Source organism: Mastacembelus armatus, chromosome 1, assembly GCF_900324485.2.
Source record: "Mastacembelus armatus chromosome 1, fMasArm1.2, whole genome shotgun sequence".
Taxonomy (NCBI): Eukaryota; Metazoa; Chordata; class Actinopteri; order Synbranchiformes; family Mastacembelidae; genus Mastacembelus; species Mastacembelus armatus.
The window spans coordinates 19,462,799-19,483,100 of record NC_046633.1 but is presented as its reverse complement, the minus strand read 5'-3'; the positions used below and the strand labels follow the sequence as shown (position 1 = coordinate 19,483,100).

Below are 20,302 nucleotides of genomic sequence, written 5' to 3'. Positions count from 1 at the left end.
TCATCCACCACAAAATCCATTCTTTGTGGAAATATTATACCATCTTTGTATGTAAACTGCTCATACATTAACAAGTTTTACTATGTTTTAATATGTTTTGCAGACTGTTATATTTTATAAAATTGGCTTAAAATATGTTATCAAATTTCTACTTGACAAAACTGCACTTAGGTTTGCAAAAACCTCCATAATATTAACTTTATTAGAGATTTCATAGATTTCTTCAGTTTGTAAATTTAGTTAGGTTTAGCTCAACAAGTGATACGTGTCTGTAACTGCATCTTTGAGAAAATCTGCTCCTCCTCACTCAAATATGGAGCCTCCATCAGTCTCTATTCTTAGAGAGAGTTTCCCTCAAGCGAGGAGGTGCCACGACAAAGAACATTATAAAACTGAACTTCATGCAAAAAGACACACAGCTCCAATCTTTCTTCACAGCACCTAGTATTTATTTCATGACACCACTGACTGTGGGCATGGCAATGTGCCAGGCCGAGTGTGTGTCTGTGCACGCATGTGTGCATATGGATTTAACTTTGTGCAGGACACATTTTCAAACATGAGAGGTGAAAGTTAAAGTTCCCTTTTTATGTTAATGGATATGAAGAAAGATTGAGGTTGGGGTGATAGGGATATGCAGACAATACAATAAAATGTACAGAATGAAGTGTGTGCATGTGTGTGAAATAAAGTGTATAATGGAGACTCATGAAAAGATACTATTTTACATGTTGAGCTCACTTTTATCATGTGGCCATTCTGCAAGAAAGAATCTGGTAGGACTGGATCTGTCTGCTGCGGTGTAGTAGTATACTGTGTGTAGATAAAACAAGCTTTAACAGGTTGGAGTTTAGATATAATTGTTGCTATTCTATTGTGACAGCTAGAGAACCAAAAAAGAAAGAAAGAAATTGCATTGTCTATGTTTTGCAATGTATTTCCCTTGGGTTTCAGTTGATTTCAGCTTTAACTCAGTTTTTGTTCTGTGATGGGTTGTAGAGGTTGGAAAGGAGATATATGACCAGATGGAAAGGAGGAAAAAAATGCTTAAATTAAGAAAATGGGAGGGATGGATGCAGTAGCAGATCTGAAGGAGTGACAGACAAAGAAAGAGGGAGGGAAAGGAGAATAGAGAGACAGCAGGACCAAACTCACTGCCTTCTTTCCTCCAGTGCTCTCTCCCTTGTTTCTCTCAGTGACTCCAGGCTGAGATCAACAGTAGGTGAGTTAGACATCAGCAGTTTTTTCTTTCTTCTTTTTAGCTTTGACTCACCTTTTTTCTTATTTCATTACCTCAGTCTACCTTTCCTGCATAATTTTAAATATTGCAGCTGCCTGAACTCATCCACACTGTCTCCCCTTTAATCAAATTAATTTCTGTCCCTATTAGCCTGAATTACAGCTTTAATTTGAATGTGTTCTGTATGCTGAGCAGAATCACAGTGATCATTAACCCTTGGATTAACTTGCTGTAAAATGTTCCTCTCATCCTCCAGATGTCCTCTCCAGTTTCTTCCTGTCTGCTAGAAGATACGTGTTTTAGAGTCAGACCAAAGGGTCAATTAATCGTTAAAAAAACCAAAATATCTTTCTCAGATGCAGACCTGCTGTGTTATTTATGTGTGAGAACATTTTTATGATGGTGTTTATTTGCTTTTGTGTCTGTTGGCTAAATCCATGCAGCTAAGCTTGAGGGTTTGTGGAAAGCCAAAGTTTCCGTTGGCTGGATGGACGGGCTACTTTTAGCTTGGGTTATTACCCCCTTAGCCCTGACTGGTTCAGACTGAGGGCTATGTTTTCAGTTTCTCCCTGTCCTTTCAATGCCTTTGATTATTTTAAAGGATGAAAAACATCAATCAATCTTTCACTGCTGTGGAAACAGGGCTAGAAGAAAAGTTTCTAATTATATGTTTTGTCAGAGTGTGGAATGTGAGCTCCATGTCTTTGCATTATTTGGAGGATTTTTGTGGGAACATGAACAGGTTTATTTATGGCCCTGCTTGCATGTACAGTATTGTCTCTGTTGTCTGCTGTACTGTTTTACTTCTCTTTATCTAATGCCACATCACTCCCATCAGCCCTTCTTAACTTCGCTTTCTGCCAATTTCTACTCCAGGATGCTGGGCCTCCGCTCCCTGTCCACGCTTCTCCTCCTCCTCCTTCTCTCCCTTAGCCCCCCTCCACTGTCGGCCCAGGAGGTGCTTGTACGTCTCGCAGGTGTAGGCCGGCGTGGTGCAAATGAGGGACGTGTGGAGGTGTTCTACAATGGAGCATGGGGCACCGTGTGTGATGACGAGGTGGACATTCACCTGGCCACTGTGGTGTGTAGACAGTTGGGCTATCAATCCAGCTTTAGTTGGGCGCACAGTGCCAAGTTTGGCCAGGGACAAGGTTTGTCAATCAAGAGATCGTTTTGGACTCTTTACTCTCTGGCTCATGAAGTTTTTATTTCTTATCATTTACGCCCTTTTTTTGCCTTTAGGTGCGATTTGGTTGGACAATGTGCGCTGCAGAGGTACAGAACACTCTATTGCAGAGTGTCAGTCTAATGGCTGGGGAATCAGTGATTGCACCCATGCTGAAGACCTGGGGGTCATTTGCAGCCCAGCGAGAAGACCTGGATTCGCCCCTGTGGATGAATCAAATTCATCCCCTGGGCGCCAGCCAAGACAGAGAAACCCACAGTCTGTTTCCCCTCCAAGTCCACCTGCTGCCCAAACCTCCTCTCTTCATGGAAGAGGCCATGAGATTGCCCTTCATCGCAGCCCAACTTCCCGTCGCAGCAGCATCTCACCGCAGGAGAATGGCCACGAGATTCAGATCCTGAGAAGGAATCGAGACAGTCCCAGAGTAAATCAGCAGCTGAACACAGCTTTGCCACAGGGACATGAGCTGCCTTCACGTCTGGCAAATGGTGCACTCTACAGGCAGACACAGGCAGAGACAAACAGGCAGCCTTACCCCCAATACCAGTCTGAGCCAAGGAGCGACAGGCATCAGCAAATTAGTGGGAATCACATCGAACCAGACCCTGTCTATCCAGACAATGGGCTGGAAACGAATGGGCACTACACACAGGTAAAACACACACACACACAATCTCTAGTGCACAAAACACAGAAAGCCAAAGCTGGTTTTATCCAGGCTCCCATTCAGAAATGTTCTCTGTGGAGCTGCAGGCTAGTGGGCATGTATAATTAGAGATAAACCTAAAACCAGACCATCTAAAGGTCTAGTTCATACACACCAGCAGAGCCTGAAGTTTAACCACCCAGAGCTCAACAGCCCCAACTCTTCAAACGTGCAAGAACTTCACAGCAGAGGAAATTGCAAGACATTCATCAACCGTGTTTGTTTTTTCCTTTTTTGAAACTTTCAGCATTTACATTTTCTTTACCGCTGTATAACCATCGAGACATGTCCAACACCCTAAACAAACTGTCTGTTTTTCTGTGAGTTTCCTTCCTGCTGCCTACAGTATGTAATGTGGATGATTAGAGAGTATGAAGATTAGAGACATAGCATATCGGCTTATCATGTTATCATTCTCGGACTGGGTGCTGACTGCAGATATTTAGTTAAAGTGATGTTTTTTTTTTTAACTCCAGTTAACCCTGTTTTAGTGTGTCTTCTGAAATCTTTTGTGTGTCACAGATCCATTCCTGTCCTGTGCTAAAATAAAATAAAGCAGTGCCCTTTTTTCAAATCAGTTAAATTGGCATGCTTTCTCCTGGACAGGGATCAGACAGGATTCAGTTACAGGAAGCCCGGCTGCGGCCTGTGCTGTCCAGCAACCATGGCGGTCTGGTGACAGAGGGAGTTCTGGAAGTGAAGAATGCTGGGAAGTGGCGTCATGTGTGTAGCCATGGATGGGACCTGAGCAGCAGTCGTGTTATCTGTGGCATGTTAGGATTCCCTGCTGCAGAAGAGTTTGACCAAAACGCCTACAGGTGAGTATGTGAGAGCAAACATGGCAGAGTGACAGAGGAGGAAGGAGACAGAACAAAGAGTGTGTGTCTTTGCGTATGTATGATTATGAAAGGGGTGGAAAAATGGGGTGGACTACACATCCCTTCAGGGATTAGGCAGCCCCATGCCTAGATTGCTGTTCCATCCCCCCCGTAGTAGAGGTTAACCACAACTGCTGTCATTAGTACAACCACATTTGGCACGACACCATCCACTGTGGCATTAGCCAAGTCTGACTGCCCATTGACTGAGTGGGCCTTAACACAGACCTTTAAAATAGTCTTGGAGAGTATATTGTTACTGTCAGACACAGACTACAAGATTATCATCACATGATGCGTACCTTTGCAAAAATCCTCCATCACATGGCTTCTAATCTCATATCATTCTCACACTTCCTAATGTGTGTATGTGTGTTGCGTCTGAAAGTCTGAGGATTCACTTCTGTTCAACCTCATATTTCACCATTAAAGTACTTTAGTTTTTCTACGTGTCTCTGTCACAATCAAGTCGATACTAATCTAACAAGAAGATATCAAACAAAATCCCAAATTACATGCATAGTAGATTTTTTATAACTTCGTATATTTAAAAAAACATTCTCTTGCAGTTAAGCAGAAAAATGTGGTCTAATTCTGTCTTAATATTTTAGGTTGCTCTAATTATGGTTGGTAGACACACAAATTGAAAATAGTAAAAAATAAATGCATTAAAAAATAATGCATTTCATTATTCATTATTTTATTCTCCTTAGTCAACAGTCAGCTACATCAATGTTACCTTTAATCAACTTCAAATCAAGTCACCCATACCCACATGTCACTAGTTTTGTATTTTAGACATAGAAAACAAGACAAAACCACACAGGCAGCTCTACAGCTTAGACCAAAAAACAGCAGGTTTCTTACCTTTGGTGACTGCACACAGATCCCCAGAAGCCCCGACCAACAAAACAATGCTTTTACGTGAAGTCACAGTTCTCCTCATTTGACAGAAGCTACCAAATACCCTGAGATGCAACCATATCCCAGACCATTCTGCCCCCTGAACAGGGAGAGACCAAATAACAACTCTCCATCAAACTCAGTAAGACAACGCGTCACAAATGTAAGAGTAATGGAGCATTGTAGGGAGAACTTCAGAATTTCAAATTATAATCCCTTACACTGCTTGTTCCTCTTTTTCAGACACAGCAGGCAGGTTTGGCCACTAAAATTCTGAGGCACCTAATGAGAATCAAAGTTAGCATCTAGCTGGTGAGCATAGAGGAGGATTTTACTGGTAAAGAGACATTTCAGACATTTGGGGGACGCAAAAGCAGAACTACAGTGAATATTGGACTTATATTGCTCAGGCGACCAGAAACACAACCCCAAATAAATTCTTGAGTTCCTCAAAATCAGCTCTATGTTTATCTTGTCAACTGAAATAAACCAATTAAGGTCGGTTTAAAACTGATTTTACTGTACTGCACAGAACGCTTCATCATTTTAGCAAATAGAAAATTATGACTTCTTTGTTACAGCTATATGGGAACTGTAGCTACTGAATCACAACACAGTGCTTTCTGTGTTAAAATTACACAGCCGTGTGCTAACGTTGTCCTACTGTAGATAGAACCAAAAAAAAAACAGAAACATATTTGAAGTTTTTAGACAGATGAGTAAAATAAACTCTGTGAGAAAATACAGAGTCAAGACTTCAGCTCTATTTCTTATATGTTTCCATAGCCGTTTATTGTCCCTCAAACACAAATCGTTTGCTATGTTAATACTAATAATTGCTGTTGAATTTATCCCCATAAATCCAACTCATCTGTTTACTTTAGCTAGAAATACCTACTGAAGCACCTACACAAACCTTCAAAGTCCTTTCACACATTCCATCAAACCCCAAAACCTCAGGAGCTGCACACAAGCATGCTAATATATTCCTCCCTTCACCCTCATCACACAGAGTATTACGACGCTTAACATAAACCTCCAAGATCCACGTGCACACAGAAATAAATATGCAAACAGACACATACACACACACACACACACACACAGACACACACACACACACATGCATACACAAACGCAAGCGTGTGTGTGTGTCTGCCTGCCCACAGATGTCTTTTTATGGCTCGGCTAACAGGACGACTGTACTGGCCTGCCCTACACCATCTGTCTATGTCGCCAATAATTACCCCTTGTGTCCCGCTCTGCTCCGGAGCAGGATACAGGCTGCTTCTCCTCAGCTGCCCTGTTCACCATCACAACCATAACCTTGCAACAACTCTGTGTTGTAGTCTCTCATCCCTCAAGGCTTCTTTGGAGTTGTGAGGATCAGATGCCCTGAAGTGAGAAATGCTAAACTTCAATTTTGCCACTTTGTCCTCAGTCTATACTTTGTTTTCATCAAAGAGCCAAGTCGAATATGTCAGAGTGTGGATCTCCATCATGCTAGCTTGCTAAATGTAGTCAACAACAGAGAAAAAAAGCTTAGTTTTGTTTGTAATATCCGATGCCAAACACCCAACCTCCAGTCTGTTTAACGACTGGACCAGGCCAGAGAATGTTGTTGTTTCTCATCTCCACAAAGCTACATGGGCACAGCAGCCATTTTAGTCCAGCACCAAACATCTGGGGTGAGCAGGGAGAGGGGAATGCATTTTTTTGTTTTGTTTTTTTTTTCATACAAGAACAAGCAGCATAATGTGAATCTTCGGCGTCTGCAATCAACTATTTTTAGTGAGATGTTTATGTGGGTTCTTTGAAACCATGACAATAGTAAACCACTTAGTGACTAAAGAATCTTTAACCACCCTAGTAGTATGGCTCCAACAATGGCACAGCTTTGGCCCAGATTGAAATATCTCAACAGCTTTTGAAAGGTTTGCCATTACATTCTGTACACACCATTCTCCAGTCCACAAACTGCAATGCTGTTTGTGGACTTGTTTCAAGTAGTGAAACTATTAAGTCAAACTTTAAATTTGTACAGTACTTTTTTTTACCACCAATCAACCAGTCACCAATCAACCTGACATACATGTTTTTGGACTGTGGGAGGAAACCAGAGTACCTGGAGAAAACCCACACAAACACAGGGAGAACATGCAAACTCCACACAGAAAGGCCCCTGATGGGTTTCAAACCAGGAACCTTCTTGCTGTGAGGCAACAGTGCTAACCACCAAGCTGCACCACATACCAAGCAAACTATGCATTTTATCACTATGAGCATGTTAGCTAACATAAAGCTAAGACTGGATCTTAAACATCAGTATAGCTTGTCATGTATCTCATGTATAATAGTCTAAAAGAAAGAAGCTGATTTTTTTCTCTACATGATAATTGTCACATCACATCTTCCTAGTGCTACCCATTGTGATGGCAGAGGTCCATGCCTCCTGTTCTTTGGGGTTTGTATCCACTTGAACATTTGTAATTATGGTCTGAGATGTCTCTGAATCTCACATCACTCGACTGAACCTGCTGAAAGTTCTCTGCTGTGTCAGCACTTCCTGCTTTGGGCATGTGGTTGGTTTTTTGGTGTGACTGCCTTTGTCGCTGCCTGTTAAGTTGCTCAGCGTGTTTTTACAGATGTGTAAATACTCCCCCACTTTGCTGTGCTTACAAAAGACAGGCACTAAAGCCATTTTCCAGCTCTCTTGTTTCATCGCATCTGTTAATTTTTCAGTTTTTCTCATTTAGTTTCACCCCCTGCTCCTTGTTTCTCCCCTCCTCAGTTACAGGCTTTTTTAAGGCCATGCTTAATGCCATTGTGGCAACTATACTAAAACCCACATTTCATGGAAAGTACATCATTATGACCCCTTTGAGTTGTCGTTCCATGGATGTTGATGGGACTGTCTAGAGGCTGTTGTGGAGTCAGTGTGGCAACCTGATGTCTCCTGAGTGAGCTGATTGTTCCAGTCAGGCAGCTTTGCATTCATGCAGTAGGCTATAATAACAGGTTATTTCTGCCTTCCTGACAGGCTCCTCTCCCAGTGCGGCTTATGGTATTGTGTGGGTTGCATTAAAAAAAACCTGGCACCGAGCTGAAGATCCTGAGAAGTAACAAAGTCTTCTCCTGGTTAGAAGGATTCAGCAGAGGTGCTGTAATCACAACCGATGTTGTGTTGAGGCTTGATGCTGTGGGTCATTCTCCTTCATTAAATTGTGGTATGGGTGTGATGAAACCTTGGTCAGCTCCAACCTGTATTTCTGAAACACACAGTGCTTTTAGTGCATAGGTAATTTTCCTCTACCTGTAAAGTTAGGGTGATGCTCACAAGAGTCGCCCAGTTCACAGAGAATTCAGACCGACCCCACTTGCTCCATGTTGCCCAGGATGCAGTCGTACCACTGCGTAACAGCTTTGTTCTTGCAGAGACAAGGCGGAGAAAGTTGGTCTGTACGTGCACATTTCCACGTCTGTTGTGTGTGAACCAACATGCTACTGCTCGACTACACAGTGCACACTGACAAGCAAAGCAGGTAATTATATGGTTAGCACCACCCCCACTCCTCCTCCTCCCTCCCCTTTAAACCATGAACTAACAAAACCTTATAGTCTGTTCCTCACACTTTGATTTATGGCAGAGTTATGGACGCTTTAAACTATGCAAACACACAGCTGTAGGTGCCAGATACTCCAGTTTACTCCCACGGTCCAAAGACGTGTAGGTTAGGTTGATTAGAGAGTCCAAGTTGCCTGTAGTTGTGAATGGTTTATCCACCAGTGCAGGCCAGCAGTCTGAACCAGACTAGAATTGTAAATTAGCTTTTTTGCAGCACGATTGCAGCAGAAATTGTAAAAAAATATGTATATATAACAGTGAAGCCTTATATGAAAAATGGAAATAGTTTTATTGTTGGAGAAATCATACACCGTGTGCACAGATTGCTCTTCGCTGCCTGGCCTGTTGCTGGATTGTAAATTATTCGTGGTGAGCATATTCCAACCAGTAGTTTCTCTGGGCTTCTATTGTGGGTTTCCTTAGCGGCCCGTCCACCCTCAGATTTTCGCTTCTTATGTTGGTACTGAGGATAATGACCTGTGGAATATCAGGAGACTGGGGTTCTCCTGGAGAGGAAACATCTCCCGTTTTAGTTTTAGTCAAATATTTAATTGCATCACGAGTCTGGCTGTACAGTAAACTCTAGTGCTGTTTATATTTAGTGTTCTGACTCATGTAATTCAGGCACATTCATGAAGGGCGTCAGTCACACTGCACCTGTCTGTGGTCACACTGACTGAAGCAAGTGGTCAACTCCTAATGTGTGTGTGTGTGTGTGTGTGTGTGTGTGTGTGTGTGTGTGTGTGTGTGTGTGTGTGTGTGTGTGTGTGCGCGTGTGTGTGTGTGTGTGTGTGTGTGTCACAGAAGGACACTTCCCAGACTCTGCCTGGTTTGTGAATCATCCTTTTTATTGAATTCTCCATTTTTTTCTATGGGTTTAGCATGGAGTGTGTGTGTGTGTGTGTGCGAGCGCCCAGGCAAAAGGGGCTAATGTGTATACACAGATTCCCTTTAGGATTTGACTTAAGGTTTAAGGTAATACCCATGAAACACAGTTTCGAAAACCCTGCTTGTTGGCAGACCTCAATAGGGCTCCTCTGAGGGATTAATGTATAGTGACTTATTCATATTTTTAGGGTTTATTTCCACATGGATTCTCAAAAACCAGACATATAGGAAAACACTGCAACAGAAATGGAAGATCTAAAAATGTCATGACAAGAAGATTTTGGTATGAGAAGGAAAAAAGGAAAGAAAATGGGTGCTATGTGATCTGTTATTGTAAGTGTTCTGTGTGATTCCTCTCTCTGACTCCCTGTCTCCTACATGAGGCCTATGTTTAGCCAAAAAGACACACACCCTCTTCAGCATATCACGTCTCCCTCCTATTTACAGCTTTCAGTGTGTTTATTCAGGCTGTGATTGACAGGCTGGATGAGTAGGGATGTCAGGGAAGAGAAAAAAGATGATTGAGTAGGAAAGAGAGACTGAGCAGGAGAGAGGTGCACAGGAGCAGACTGAGGGAGTATATCAGCTGGTTGTTTAGTCTGCTGGATGTAAATGTCATGTGATGCTTTCTGTCTTTCAGGAAATTGTGGGACTCAAAATTATCTGATCCATCCTCCAGGTAAAATCAACATGTGCAGTTGGCTGCATAGTAACTGTAAAGCTTGTGCATCATGAAGATCATCAATGTGACAAATCCCAAATTTCTCTAATTGATTTCTAATTGTTCCTCTACTTCGTTCTCCACCCAGACTGAGGACACAGATCAGTAAAAAGGCCTACTGGGTGGAGAAAGTGCAGTGTCAGGGTGTGGAGGCCTCTCTGTCACAATGCCGGGTGCAGACTTCCCTCCCCAGAAGTGATGTCCCATGCAGGGGGGGCATGCATGCTGTGGTCCGCTGTGTCCCAGGATCCCAGTTCACACGATATGGGAGAGTACCCGCACCACCTGCCGTGCCGGTTAGTGTGGAGGATTACGAATTATTGTGTTAAAATTAAAAGAAGGTTTGAAATTTCAGGAAATGTATATAATGCTTGTTTTATTGCAAAGAGTTAACAATAAAAAGATCAATACCCTGTACTAGTTTAGTAGTAGTTTAACAACCTGAAAATGTGTCTAAGCACTAGACAAGCTTTAGAAGTGTAAGATTTCTGGTCAGTTCATAAACTTCCTTTATACCACCTAAACTGACTCTTTTTCTTTCCAGCCTGTTGTTCGTCTGAAGTCGGGGCCCAGGATTGGAGAGGGCCGCGTCGAGGTGCTAAGAGAGGGCAAGTGGGGAACTGTGTGTGACCACCTGTGGGACATGACAGCAGCCAGCGTGGCCTGTAGGGAACTGGGCTTCGGGACAGCCAAAGAAGCTCTCACCAAGGCTCAACTAGGACAGGGTAGGGTGGGACACGTAGCGACGCACAGTGAAGATAAAGATAAATTTTAGCTCTACTCAGTGTGACTAGTGAGACTTTGCATGATTAAACTAGAAAGGAGTCTTCATTTATCCTCTGGACCTTAGTTACCAGAAAACCTAAATCAGAAAATCAAAAATACAATCACTGGCTACTGATGAGGTATGTGTTCATTGGTACCGACTTTGAATCAGTGCCTGAGTTCACCGTGCACCCTATGCATGATCAGTGTAGCTCAGTGAGACTAAACACTTTGCAGTCTAAATGTCTGTTGTTAAATGCAACACTCCAAGAACCATGGACCTGAGCAGACAAATAAACCCAGAGAAAATGTTTATAGCCTCGTTTCTACTTCTATCAGAGAAGCTGATTGTTGAGGAACTCTACCCATGGCCAATTATACAAGTGTAAACTATGCTAGGAGGTTGCAGTGACCAAAACAACGTCATGTGTTGTTGTCAAAATAAACCTGTTTTATGTGAAAAGTTGGCATAACCAGGATGTCAGGCAATCAGCACTGAGCACGATCAAACATTCAGAAAGAGTCTGATTATTTTGGTACCACATTTGTTGTGGGAGTGAAAATACAGCCACTAAATTGTCTAGCAATAATAGAGTGAAATGTTTTTCTAGGAAGTAGCATAGACCCTATTTTCTCACACTCAGTTATTGTCTTTTTTTTTCCTTTCCATACCTCTGTGCAGTAAGTCTGTAATCACATTCATTTCCACCCATTATCTTTCTGCCCAAATGAGCACATAGCATGTCTTAAATATGGTGGGTGCATTTCCTTCTCCCTACTTTATTTAATGAAGTAATTCATGGAAACCATTTGAGTGCTGCTTTTAGAGCTCTGTTAAACTAGGTGCAGTGCTGCTGTTCTGTGTGAATAATGAACATGGATAAATTGTGCCTTGTGTGACCATGCACTATAACATATTAGAAAATAAACTACACTGCAGGAGTAGTGAAGACTCATGGGTAGCTTAGTCAGAGAAGTTGCTGCTATACTTGATGACATCATTAGTTATTCAAGGCCAAATTGTAGGTTTATGAGTCTTAAGCCTGGGCCTCACACACCTACACGCACATAGATGTGTTCAAAGATTTCACCTCATTTTGCCAGTGTGGTATCTATTTTGGTTTAAAAAGCATGACTCTGGTGTGCAGCACAGAGTGTAGACAGAAACTCCCTGGCTAAGCTCAGTTTCAGAGCCACATCAGAGGTCCAGATCATGTCTGGGTTTTTAATTCCTCTCTGTGGACATATATGGCTGCAGTCTGTGTGTGTGTGTGTGTGTGTGTGAGAGAGAGAGTGCGAGTGTCTTTCACCTGCATGTGGCCTATGGTTAAGACATATGAATCAATCAACACACTTTTCTGTAGGTACTGGTCCCATCCACATGAACAGTGTCCAGTGCACCGGAAGGGAGAGATCGATTACGGAGTGTCAGTACAGACCGGTGCCGCTTTACAGCTGCAAACACAACCAGGATGTAGCAGTCCGCTGCAATGTGCCCAACACTGGCATACAGACCACGGTGAGAACCTTACTTGAAAACAGGCTGACAGGCATTATTGCAGTATCACTCACAAGAAAACAGCTTTTCCTCCTTCCATGCTCAGGTTCGTCTGGCAGGAGGTAGAGATCAAGCAGAGGGGCGTGTGGAGGTGCTTATGGAGGTTGGAGGAGTGAGACGTTGGGGCTCCATCTGCAGTGAGAACTGGGGCCTCAACGAGGCTATGGTGGTCTGTCGACAGCTGGGCTTAGGCTTTGCCTCAAGAGCTCATCAGGTATTTTGATGTTTTTTCCCCAGGTTTTCTGTTTTTTCCCTCCCATTTTCCCCTTTTCTGTGTTTAAGCTTTTGTTCTGTGTGCTGTTATATTTCCTCCTCTCTCTGCTTCTCTCTCTGCGTCCTGCTGTTTGTGTGTCTGTGCTGTGTTATTACCGAGGCCTGAGGTAATTACAGGCTTCGCAAACGTCCACTTCCAGCGAACTGAAAATAAAAGAGGGAAAGTGAGGTGAAGAGAGATTGGGAGAAATTCACAGAACAAACAAGCCGAAAATAGAAAATAGAACTGTGCATGGAAAGGGCAGCGTGAATGTGTTTTTAGGGGGCCTGCTGGGTACATTTAACAGGCAGTTTTAAAACTGTGAAAAAGAGTGGAAAGTGTGATCATGTGAACTGATAGTTCCCATAAAAATTAGGTATTGTATATAACAGAGGCTGCTATTTGCCTTTAACTCTAACATTTTGCACATCTTCTCACCATTATTCCAGAAGTGTTTAAAACAAGAGCACAAATGAGTTCTAATGATTTTGCATGTGAATTTGTTCTCATCTTGTATCTCTGTGCAGGAGACTTGGTACTGGAGTGGTTCCCCAGACGCCAGGGATGTGGTGCTGAGTGGGACTCACTGCATCGGCACTGAGATGTCTATCCAGCAGTGCCGCAAAAACACACATGTCTACTGTCCCAGAGGAGGAGATGGCAGGGCCGCAGGAGTCACATGTGTAGAAGGTGAGTCCAAAACCAACAAACATGAATAAGCACTTTTGTATTTGTTTTGCAATGTCAGTGAAGTGAACTCTGTGTCTTGACCCCTGCAGCTGCTCCCGACCTCGTGCTGGACGCCCAGCTCGTCCAAGAGACGGCTTACCTGGAGGACCGGCCCCTCCACCTGCTGACCTGTGCCAATGAGGAGAACTGTCTGTCCTCCTCTGCTGCCAGGATGAACTGGCCCTATGGACACCGCCGCCTGCTGCGCTTCTCCTCGCGCATCATGAACCTGGGTCGTGCTGACTTCCAACCCCGGGCCTCCAGAGAAGATTGGATTTGGCACCAGTGTCACAGGTGAGAGGTTTGTTCTAAGCCACTGTGTCACTTAGAGGAGCCTTAAGGCCTTCATTTGAACCAGCAGCTGCTCATTTTGTGCCTTCAGCCAGCTAGCAAGTAAATAACTGCTTGGCTGGAAAGCAAAGACAGTGTAACAGCACTGCAAAGGGCAGCGTAATGAGGTAAAAGAAGCACTTTACAAAAAACACAGTTGCCACCAGACGTTAAAAAAAATAGCTGTAAATATCTGTAGCAAAAGATGAAGTGGATTATAAGATCTGCTGAGGTAAATGGGATCACTGGGTGTAACACAGTGCAGTGATATTTTTGAGATCCTCACTATAAATAACTAAACACACATAAAGTCTGTTATTTAACGCAATAAACACAATCTTTTATCCTCCAAAGCAATTGTTTACAATAAACATCCTCCTCATTGGTCACCCAGTTGTTATAGTCAGGGCCATGACTGCACGCAGAGCAGCCTGGCTTGATATCTCAGCGGTTGTGGTTCTGTGTCCCAAAAACAAGAGGCACAGCTCAGTGTCTCTCCCAGCCACAACCCAATCACTACCTCTCCAACCAGCAAACACATGGTTTGACTTTCAGTTTTGGTTCAGTCTGTTCTGGGAGCGGTTCTGTAAAGAGAGCGAAATGCAACGCTAAAACTGATGTCTGTCTGGCAGCTTCTATTTTTAAGATGCTTATTTGACACCTTTGCACAGCAAAACAGTATTTATGACTGCTACGTCTGATACAATAGTGTAATAATAGTGCATTTGACACTTATGAACGACAAAAGCACCAGCAAAATCAGTAGCGATCTTACTCAGTTTCTTTATATAACTTTCTACCATTGTTTTTTTTATTCCTTCATGTATGAACACATCCATCCTCATTCCCCTGTCAGGCACTACCACAGCATTGAGGTCTTCACCCACTATGATCTGCTGACCTTCAATGGGACCAAGGTCGCTGAAGGTCACAAAGCCAGCTTCTGTCTGGAGGACACCTACTGCCCTGATGGTGAGACGGGTTGCAGATTAACATATAAATCTGCTTTTTGAGGGAAGTCTGGAAACAAGAGCAGCATCGTGACAAACAAGTGTATCAAGAATAAATAAATGCGCAACGTTGAAATCCCATAATGAGCATTCAAAGTCAGCCCTAAGATCAGAGGCCAAACCTAAATTTTTCTTGGCTTCTAAAAGCCTGCACAGCTTTATGCTGCGTAGATCCTTTCTATTCATTTGAAAGTCCCCAAAATAAAAGCTGGTTTTTAAATCCATCCATCCATCCTGGTTTTTAAATCATTTTTTTATAATTTCAGCCTGTTGATAGAAAGTTAAATCCACATCAACTGACAGCGAGGATGATTTACTCAGCATAATCTTCTCTTTTCTTCATATGTTTTCAACTGTTTTGTGCCTCCAGGTGTCCATAAGCGGTATGCCTGCTATAACATGGGACACCAGGGTATCTCAGTGGGCTGCTGGGACACCTACCGCCACGACATTGACTGCCAGTGGGTCGACATCACAGATGTGCGCCCTGGTGAATACATCTTCCAGGTTGGTAAATAGTGAAATTGTTAGTCATCCATGTCCATACCTCATTTTTCACTGTTAAGTTGCATCAAAAACTTTTAAATCTGGCACAAAAGCATCAGGGTTTCAACATCTGAGGGTGCACATGAGATAAAAGCTGTGATAAAACACTATAATTTGAGCTAAATGGGACTTGGCTCTATTTCCAGTCATTCAGGTGTACGGTATGTATGTGGTTTTAAGGGTGTGTGCATATTTAAGGAAAGTGAATAGAGTCTGGATTTACATAGAAAGTACTGTAGACCTACTATTAGTCCACCATTTAAGAAAGTATGGACTTATTGGCAGTGGAACAGCTCTGTCAGCACTTTACGTTGGTTTTATGTTTGAAGGCTGAGTCTGTCTGCATGTCTCGGCTGTTTCTAGACAACCAAGCTGCTGTGGTGACCTACTCATCTGTCCTCCTTCACTGTCATTTGTTTTATTTTCTCCTGGAAGCTTAGTGGCAACAAAGTGATGATGTTTACAGTTTCTAATTATTTTCTAAGCGAAATCAAGATGTTCAAATTTCACTTGCATCTCCATGGGCAGACTGTACGTAAGCTACATGCAGGACTTGGTCTGTCTGCTCTGTACTGTATGAGCCTGCACACATGTGATGAGTCACATCTCTAGAGATGCATCTTGCCCCAACAACGCAACCCAGCAGCACTCTGTGGTCATGACTGTGGTTCAACAGTAGTTGAGCTGCTCATAAATTTGTGTAAGAAGCGAGAGACTGAGGGAGGGCACTGCTGCTCGCTCGCCTGGATGTTTTTTTTGAGAATCACAGGGTGGCAGCCATTTTTAGGACCATACATTAAACATATGAGTCACGTCCACCTCAGCAATCAAGCTGAGGGGGACATGTGATGCTGCGTCATTTCAAAATCAGCTGCACAACCTCACAGTCTTTTACATGACAGTGACAACCTTTCATTGTTCTGTAAAACAGGCTGTGGGCCTTTTGTTTCATATTATTACAAGAGCTTTAAAATGGCATTAACTGCCAACAACTTAATATGGTGTTTTACACCGGGACTATAAAATATTTGCTGAAATCATCAGCTCCTTTTAATATGCAATATTAAAAAATATATCAAGTTCTCAACACCAAATTTAGCTGAAAATATAATGAAAAAGAGTCACAATTATTACATTTTAAATTGTTGTCTGTAAATATAATTAGAACCACAACATTTATACTGTATGTAAAAAATGAAACTAGGTTGCTTTATTGAATATGTGGTCAGGTTATCTGTTTGATGTGTGCATCAGGAAAATTCATTTGTGTGCTTTTCTTATATATGGTAGGCAGACAGACAGGGTGGAAAACAACAAACCATGGCGACCAACCATGGCTACAGCCTAATGATAGGCTGCAGCTTAAATCCAAACCCAAAATTGTCATCTGCATCTCTGGGCCTTTTTTCCTGCATGGTGATAACAGTGGAAAGTGATGTCATGCATCACTTATATCCCCATTTTATACATCAGGAGCCATATAGAAAAGTGGAGCACAATAATCCTGTGGCTTCTCAGTCACGGCTAAGGATAAACAGTTGCTTTCTGTCTGAAGTGTTACTCTGTATGTTCTTTACTTACTTTATTAAAAGGCACTCCTTGAAGTGTTCCTGGTCTAGATTTAGATATACAAGGGAGCAAAGGAGACTCCAAACTTCCAGCCAAGAAATAGTCCCATAAAAGAATCTCTCATAAAACTACAACCTGTCATTTATACACTTTACACGCTATATGAATTTATACAAAAATTACCAGCTACATATAAATTGTTAAGTTTTATAGGTGCTGCTAGGCAGATTAGATTTTGTTAAACTTTGAACAGACCCAGGCTACCACATTCACCCATTTTCAGTTCTATGTTAACTATCTTCAGAACATATTAGTATGTTCAATGAGTTTGTTCATCAGTATGATACTGATCTTCTCAAGAACCCAAAGAGCACACTTCACAAAATGTACATTTTTTTCTTTACTAGACAGTCAGTGTTGCAAATGTTTTTTCACTATAGGTTGATTTTAGGATTAATCTTAACAATGTATATGGGAGGATTCTGCCTCTGACAAATATATGAAAAATATCATCTGTGCACAGAGAATTACAACGACTGCCGTCTGTTACAACAGTAAAGATAAACCAGCGAGCTCAGTCTGCTTGTGCAACTGATTCAGTTGTTGAGACAGGCAGCACTCATGTCGGTACAAGCACTGCACTGGAGATGGGGAGGACAGAATGATGCTTAGTCTTGAACTTCTTGGGGTATAATAGCGCATTTTACCTAAGAACATAAAATTGTCTCCGAATCCAAACTCTTTAAGAACAAGGCCCAAGTGTTTTCTAAAGCTTATTGAAGGCCTTTGCCCTGTCACATTTATCACATTTATTATCAGTTACCTTTGTAGTTTGTCCATTGAAAGTCGTCTTTTAATAGATCCTACCTGATTGCAATGGTGCTTTGCTCAACTGTGAACATCCATCCATCCATGATCTATACCCACTTATTATTATTTAGGGTCACAGGGATCTGCTGGAGCCTATCCCAGCTCTGTTTGGGTGAAATGCAGGGGTACACCCTAGACAGGTCACCAGTTGTGAAGAGTTTATTTCAACTTCTTATGTCCTTTACAGGTGGAGGTCAACCCTTCCTTAGACATGGCCGAGTCTGATTTCCAGAACAATGTGATGCGTTGTCGGTGCAAGTATGATGGAGCACGGGTTTACATGTTTGGATGCCATGCAGGTACAGTAAAGACATTTTCAGCACACATGAATCCTCTCGTTTTTAAGACCTCATTACCTCCACATTGGTTGCTGTGTATTCCACTCCTGTCTGTTTTCACCAGGCGACGCTTACAGTGCAGAGGTGGAGGATTTGTTTGACCACCATCGTCAGATCTCCAACAACTTTTTGTGAATTAAGGAACACTCAAAAGAGTTCAGGACAGAGCAACTGTACAATTCCTCACCACACCTCAACATACCAGGCGGGGAAGGGTGAATGACAATGACATGCCATTACAAAGATGAGGGTTAGAGGGAGGAGGGTGGGATAGTGGGATGGTTTTGGACGGATGGATGGGGTTCATGTAAAAATGACTAATTAGGATCCCATGCCTGACTGTCATCAGCAGTGACTGTTCCTGTCAGAAAGTCAAAGAGATAAAAGGAGAAATGTAGAAAGAGAAAGACCAAAGTAGGCTGTCACAAGCTTCATGTCAACATGACAAAATGTAGTAGTAGTTTACAATTTCACAAAAAACTTGCCTTAAATTTTTAAAACATTTAACTCCCTTGAACAAAACATAACCACAATTAAAGTAATGACATGAAGGCACATGAGACCAAAGCATTCTTTACTTTTATACTACATCATCAGATCATCATCGATATAATATCAACACAGACTGTCAACAAAAATGTACATGTTTCTTGTGCTTTCACTGATCACATTACGAAATGCAGTGTTTACTGATATAACTGTGTGGTTTTTGGTTTGGAATGAGAACTTTTTATTTCATGGTGCTATTTTGCCTTATTTGAATAAATATTGTAATGTATTGCAAATGTATTGTCATGTACAGTTTTATATTACCTCTCTGGAATATTGTTCTTTAGGTCTCTAATTTATGCAGAATTTTAATGTACGTTTGAATTGCAACTTGTCCCTGTGTGGCTGTGTTTTGTATTGTTAAACTTATTATGATAAATATTTTCCTTGTTTGTTCTTTACCTGTTTAACATCGGTAAAATCTGAGGAGATCTGGTTGTACCACAGTATTGCGCCTTTCGGAGTACTTGGTAACAGTAGTGAAAAGAATAAACATCAGAATGACAAACTGTATGGTTATTTGAGGTATGGTTATTTAACAGCAGAGCTTTCTGATGCAGAATAAAGATAAATGTTAATGTTACAGTTTCTGCAGAAGACTTGGGGAATCTGATAACTTGCTTAAAGAGAGTGATTCCCATAATTATTAACTATATAAGAAAGGAAGCATGGCAGTTCCTGCAAGTTTGATAATCAGATAGCATTTCGATTTTAATGACCCCCCAACCCCCTCAGATTTCAAAAAGATCTAAAAACATTTATATTTCAGAAGTCAGAGACTCAGTTTCCCATTTTTTTTCCTACAGAGTCTGAGCTAGTCTGCGTTTTATGGTTGTTTCCAACCTCATTCCCACACACTAATGTTGGAAAATCTCTCAGCTTCTCATTGTCACATGACATAGGCTATACTTTAAATATGTGACTTACTTTGGTCTTACTTTTTCCCTTTTATGAATTTGAATAGAAAATAATGTTCATGCTCTACAAGTAAGATGACAAAATTGAATCAGTAACATGAAGTCCATAAACAACATAACCTTGAAAAATGCATGTTTTCACTGTTTCATTCCTGTGGATTTAAACACATGACATGAACACATCATTTCATCTCTATCAGTATCTGCACCTGGTATTAAGAAATAATCATTTTACCACTATGCATTTTAGTCTGTCGGTCCCATAATTATAGATGATTATACAAGACTTTTTTAGTATGAACTATTGTGAACAGTGGTCACTGCACCCACAAATGCAATTATAGAATACATCCAAATTAAACTAAGTAAACTATTGTTTGGCATTTAGTCCCATGTCTACATAAGACTCAAATTTTAACACTGCCACAAATAGAGGAGATTCATCCAGTCTGGAAACTAAATTAATGATGCCCAGTTATACAGCAATGTTGACTTGAGGTTAGCTAAAAGTGTATTGACATATAGAAAATGTCAAAACTTTCATAAATTCACCTTTTTGTTTATTAGAAGGAGACTGTGTCAGTTTACTCCAGTGCTACTGCCCAGGCACTGCAGAAGGAAAATAGCTGGTTGAAAAATCTGATACTGTGTCATCTTTGCTTGAGGTTAATGTTTGTGTACACAGCCCCTGGAAATAAACTGCAACAATGGTAATACTAAG

At 41.7% G+C, this 20,302-nt stretch overlaps 1 protein-coding gene across 1 annotated transcript; it reads left to right on the top strand.

The window, feature by feature from the left end:
* Nucleotides 1-1,070: 1,070 nt before the first annotated feature.
* Nucleotides 1,071-19,177, top strand: LOC113128744 (lysyl oxidase homolog 4-like). Its single transcript, XM_026304277.2, has 15 exons — nucleotides 1,071-1,222; nucleotides 2,117-2,391; nucleotides 2,483-3,078; nucleotides 3,739-3,950; nucleotides 10,067-10,105; nucleotides 10,236-10,443; nucleotides 10,692-10,872; nucleotides 12,277-12,431; nucleotides 12,517-12,684; nucleotides 13,251-13,413; nucleotides 13,503-13,746; nucleotides 14,639-14,754; nucleotides 15,163-15,299; nucleotides 17,965-18,076; nucleotides 18,180-19,177. Exons 2-15 carry the CDS (start codon nucleotides 2,118-2,120, stop codon nucleotides 18,248-18,250), a joined length of 2,676 nt encoding a protein of 891 aa, XP_026160062.1. The 5' UTR covers nucleotides 1,071-1,222; nucleotide 2,117; the 3' UTR covers nucleotides 18,251-19,177.
* Nucleotides 19,178-20,302: the final 1,125 nt, after the last annotated feature.

Bases quoted from the DNA above. Each gene is read 5' to 3' on its own strand.
- LOC113128744 (XM_026304277.2), top strand. From the start codon at position 2,118: ATGCTGGGCCTCCGCTCCCTGTCCACGCTTCTCCTCCTCCTCCTTCTC. The intron at 10,444-10,691 runs GTTAGTGTGGAG...TTTTCTTTCCAG, and splicing joins CCGCACCACCTGCCGTGCCG to CCTGTTGTTCGTCTGAAGTC. The intron at 13,414-13,502 runs GTGAGTCCAAAA...TGACCCCTGCAG, and splicing joins AGGAGTCACATGTGTAGAAG to CTGCTCCCGACCTCGTGCTG.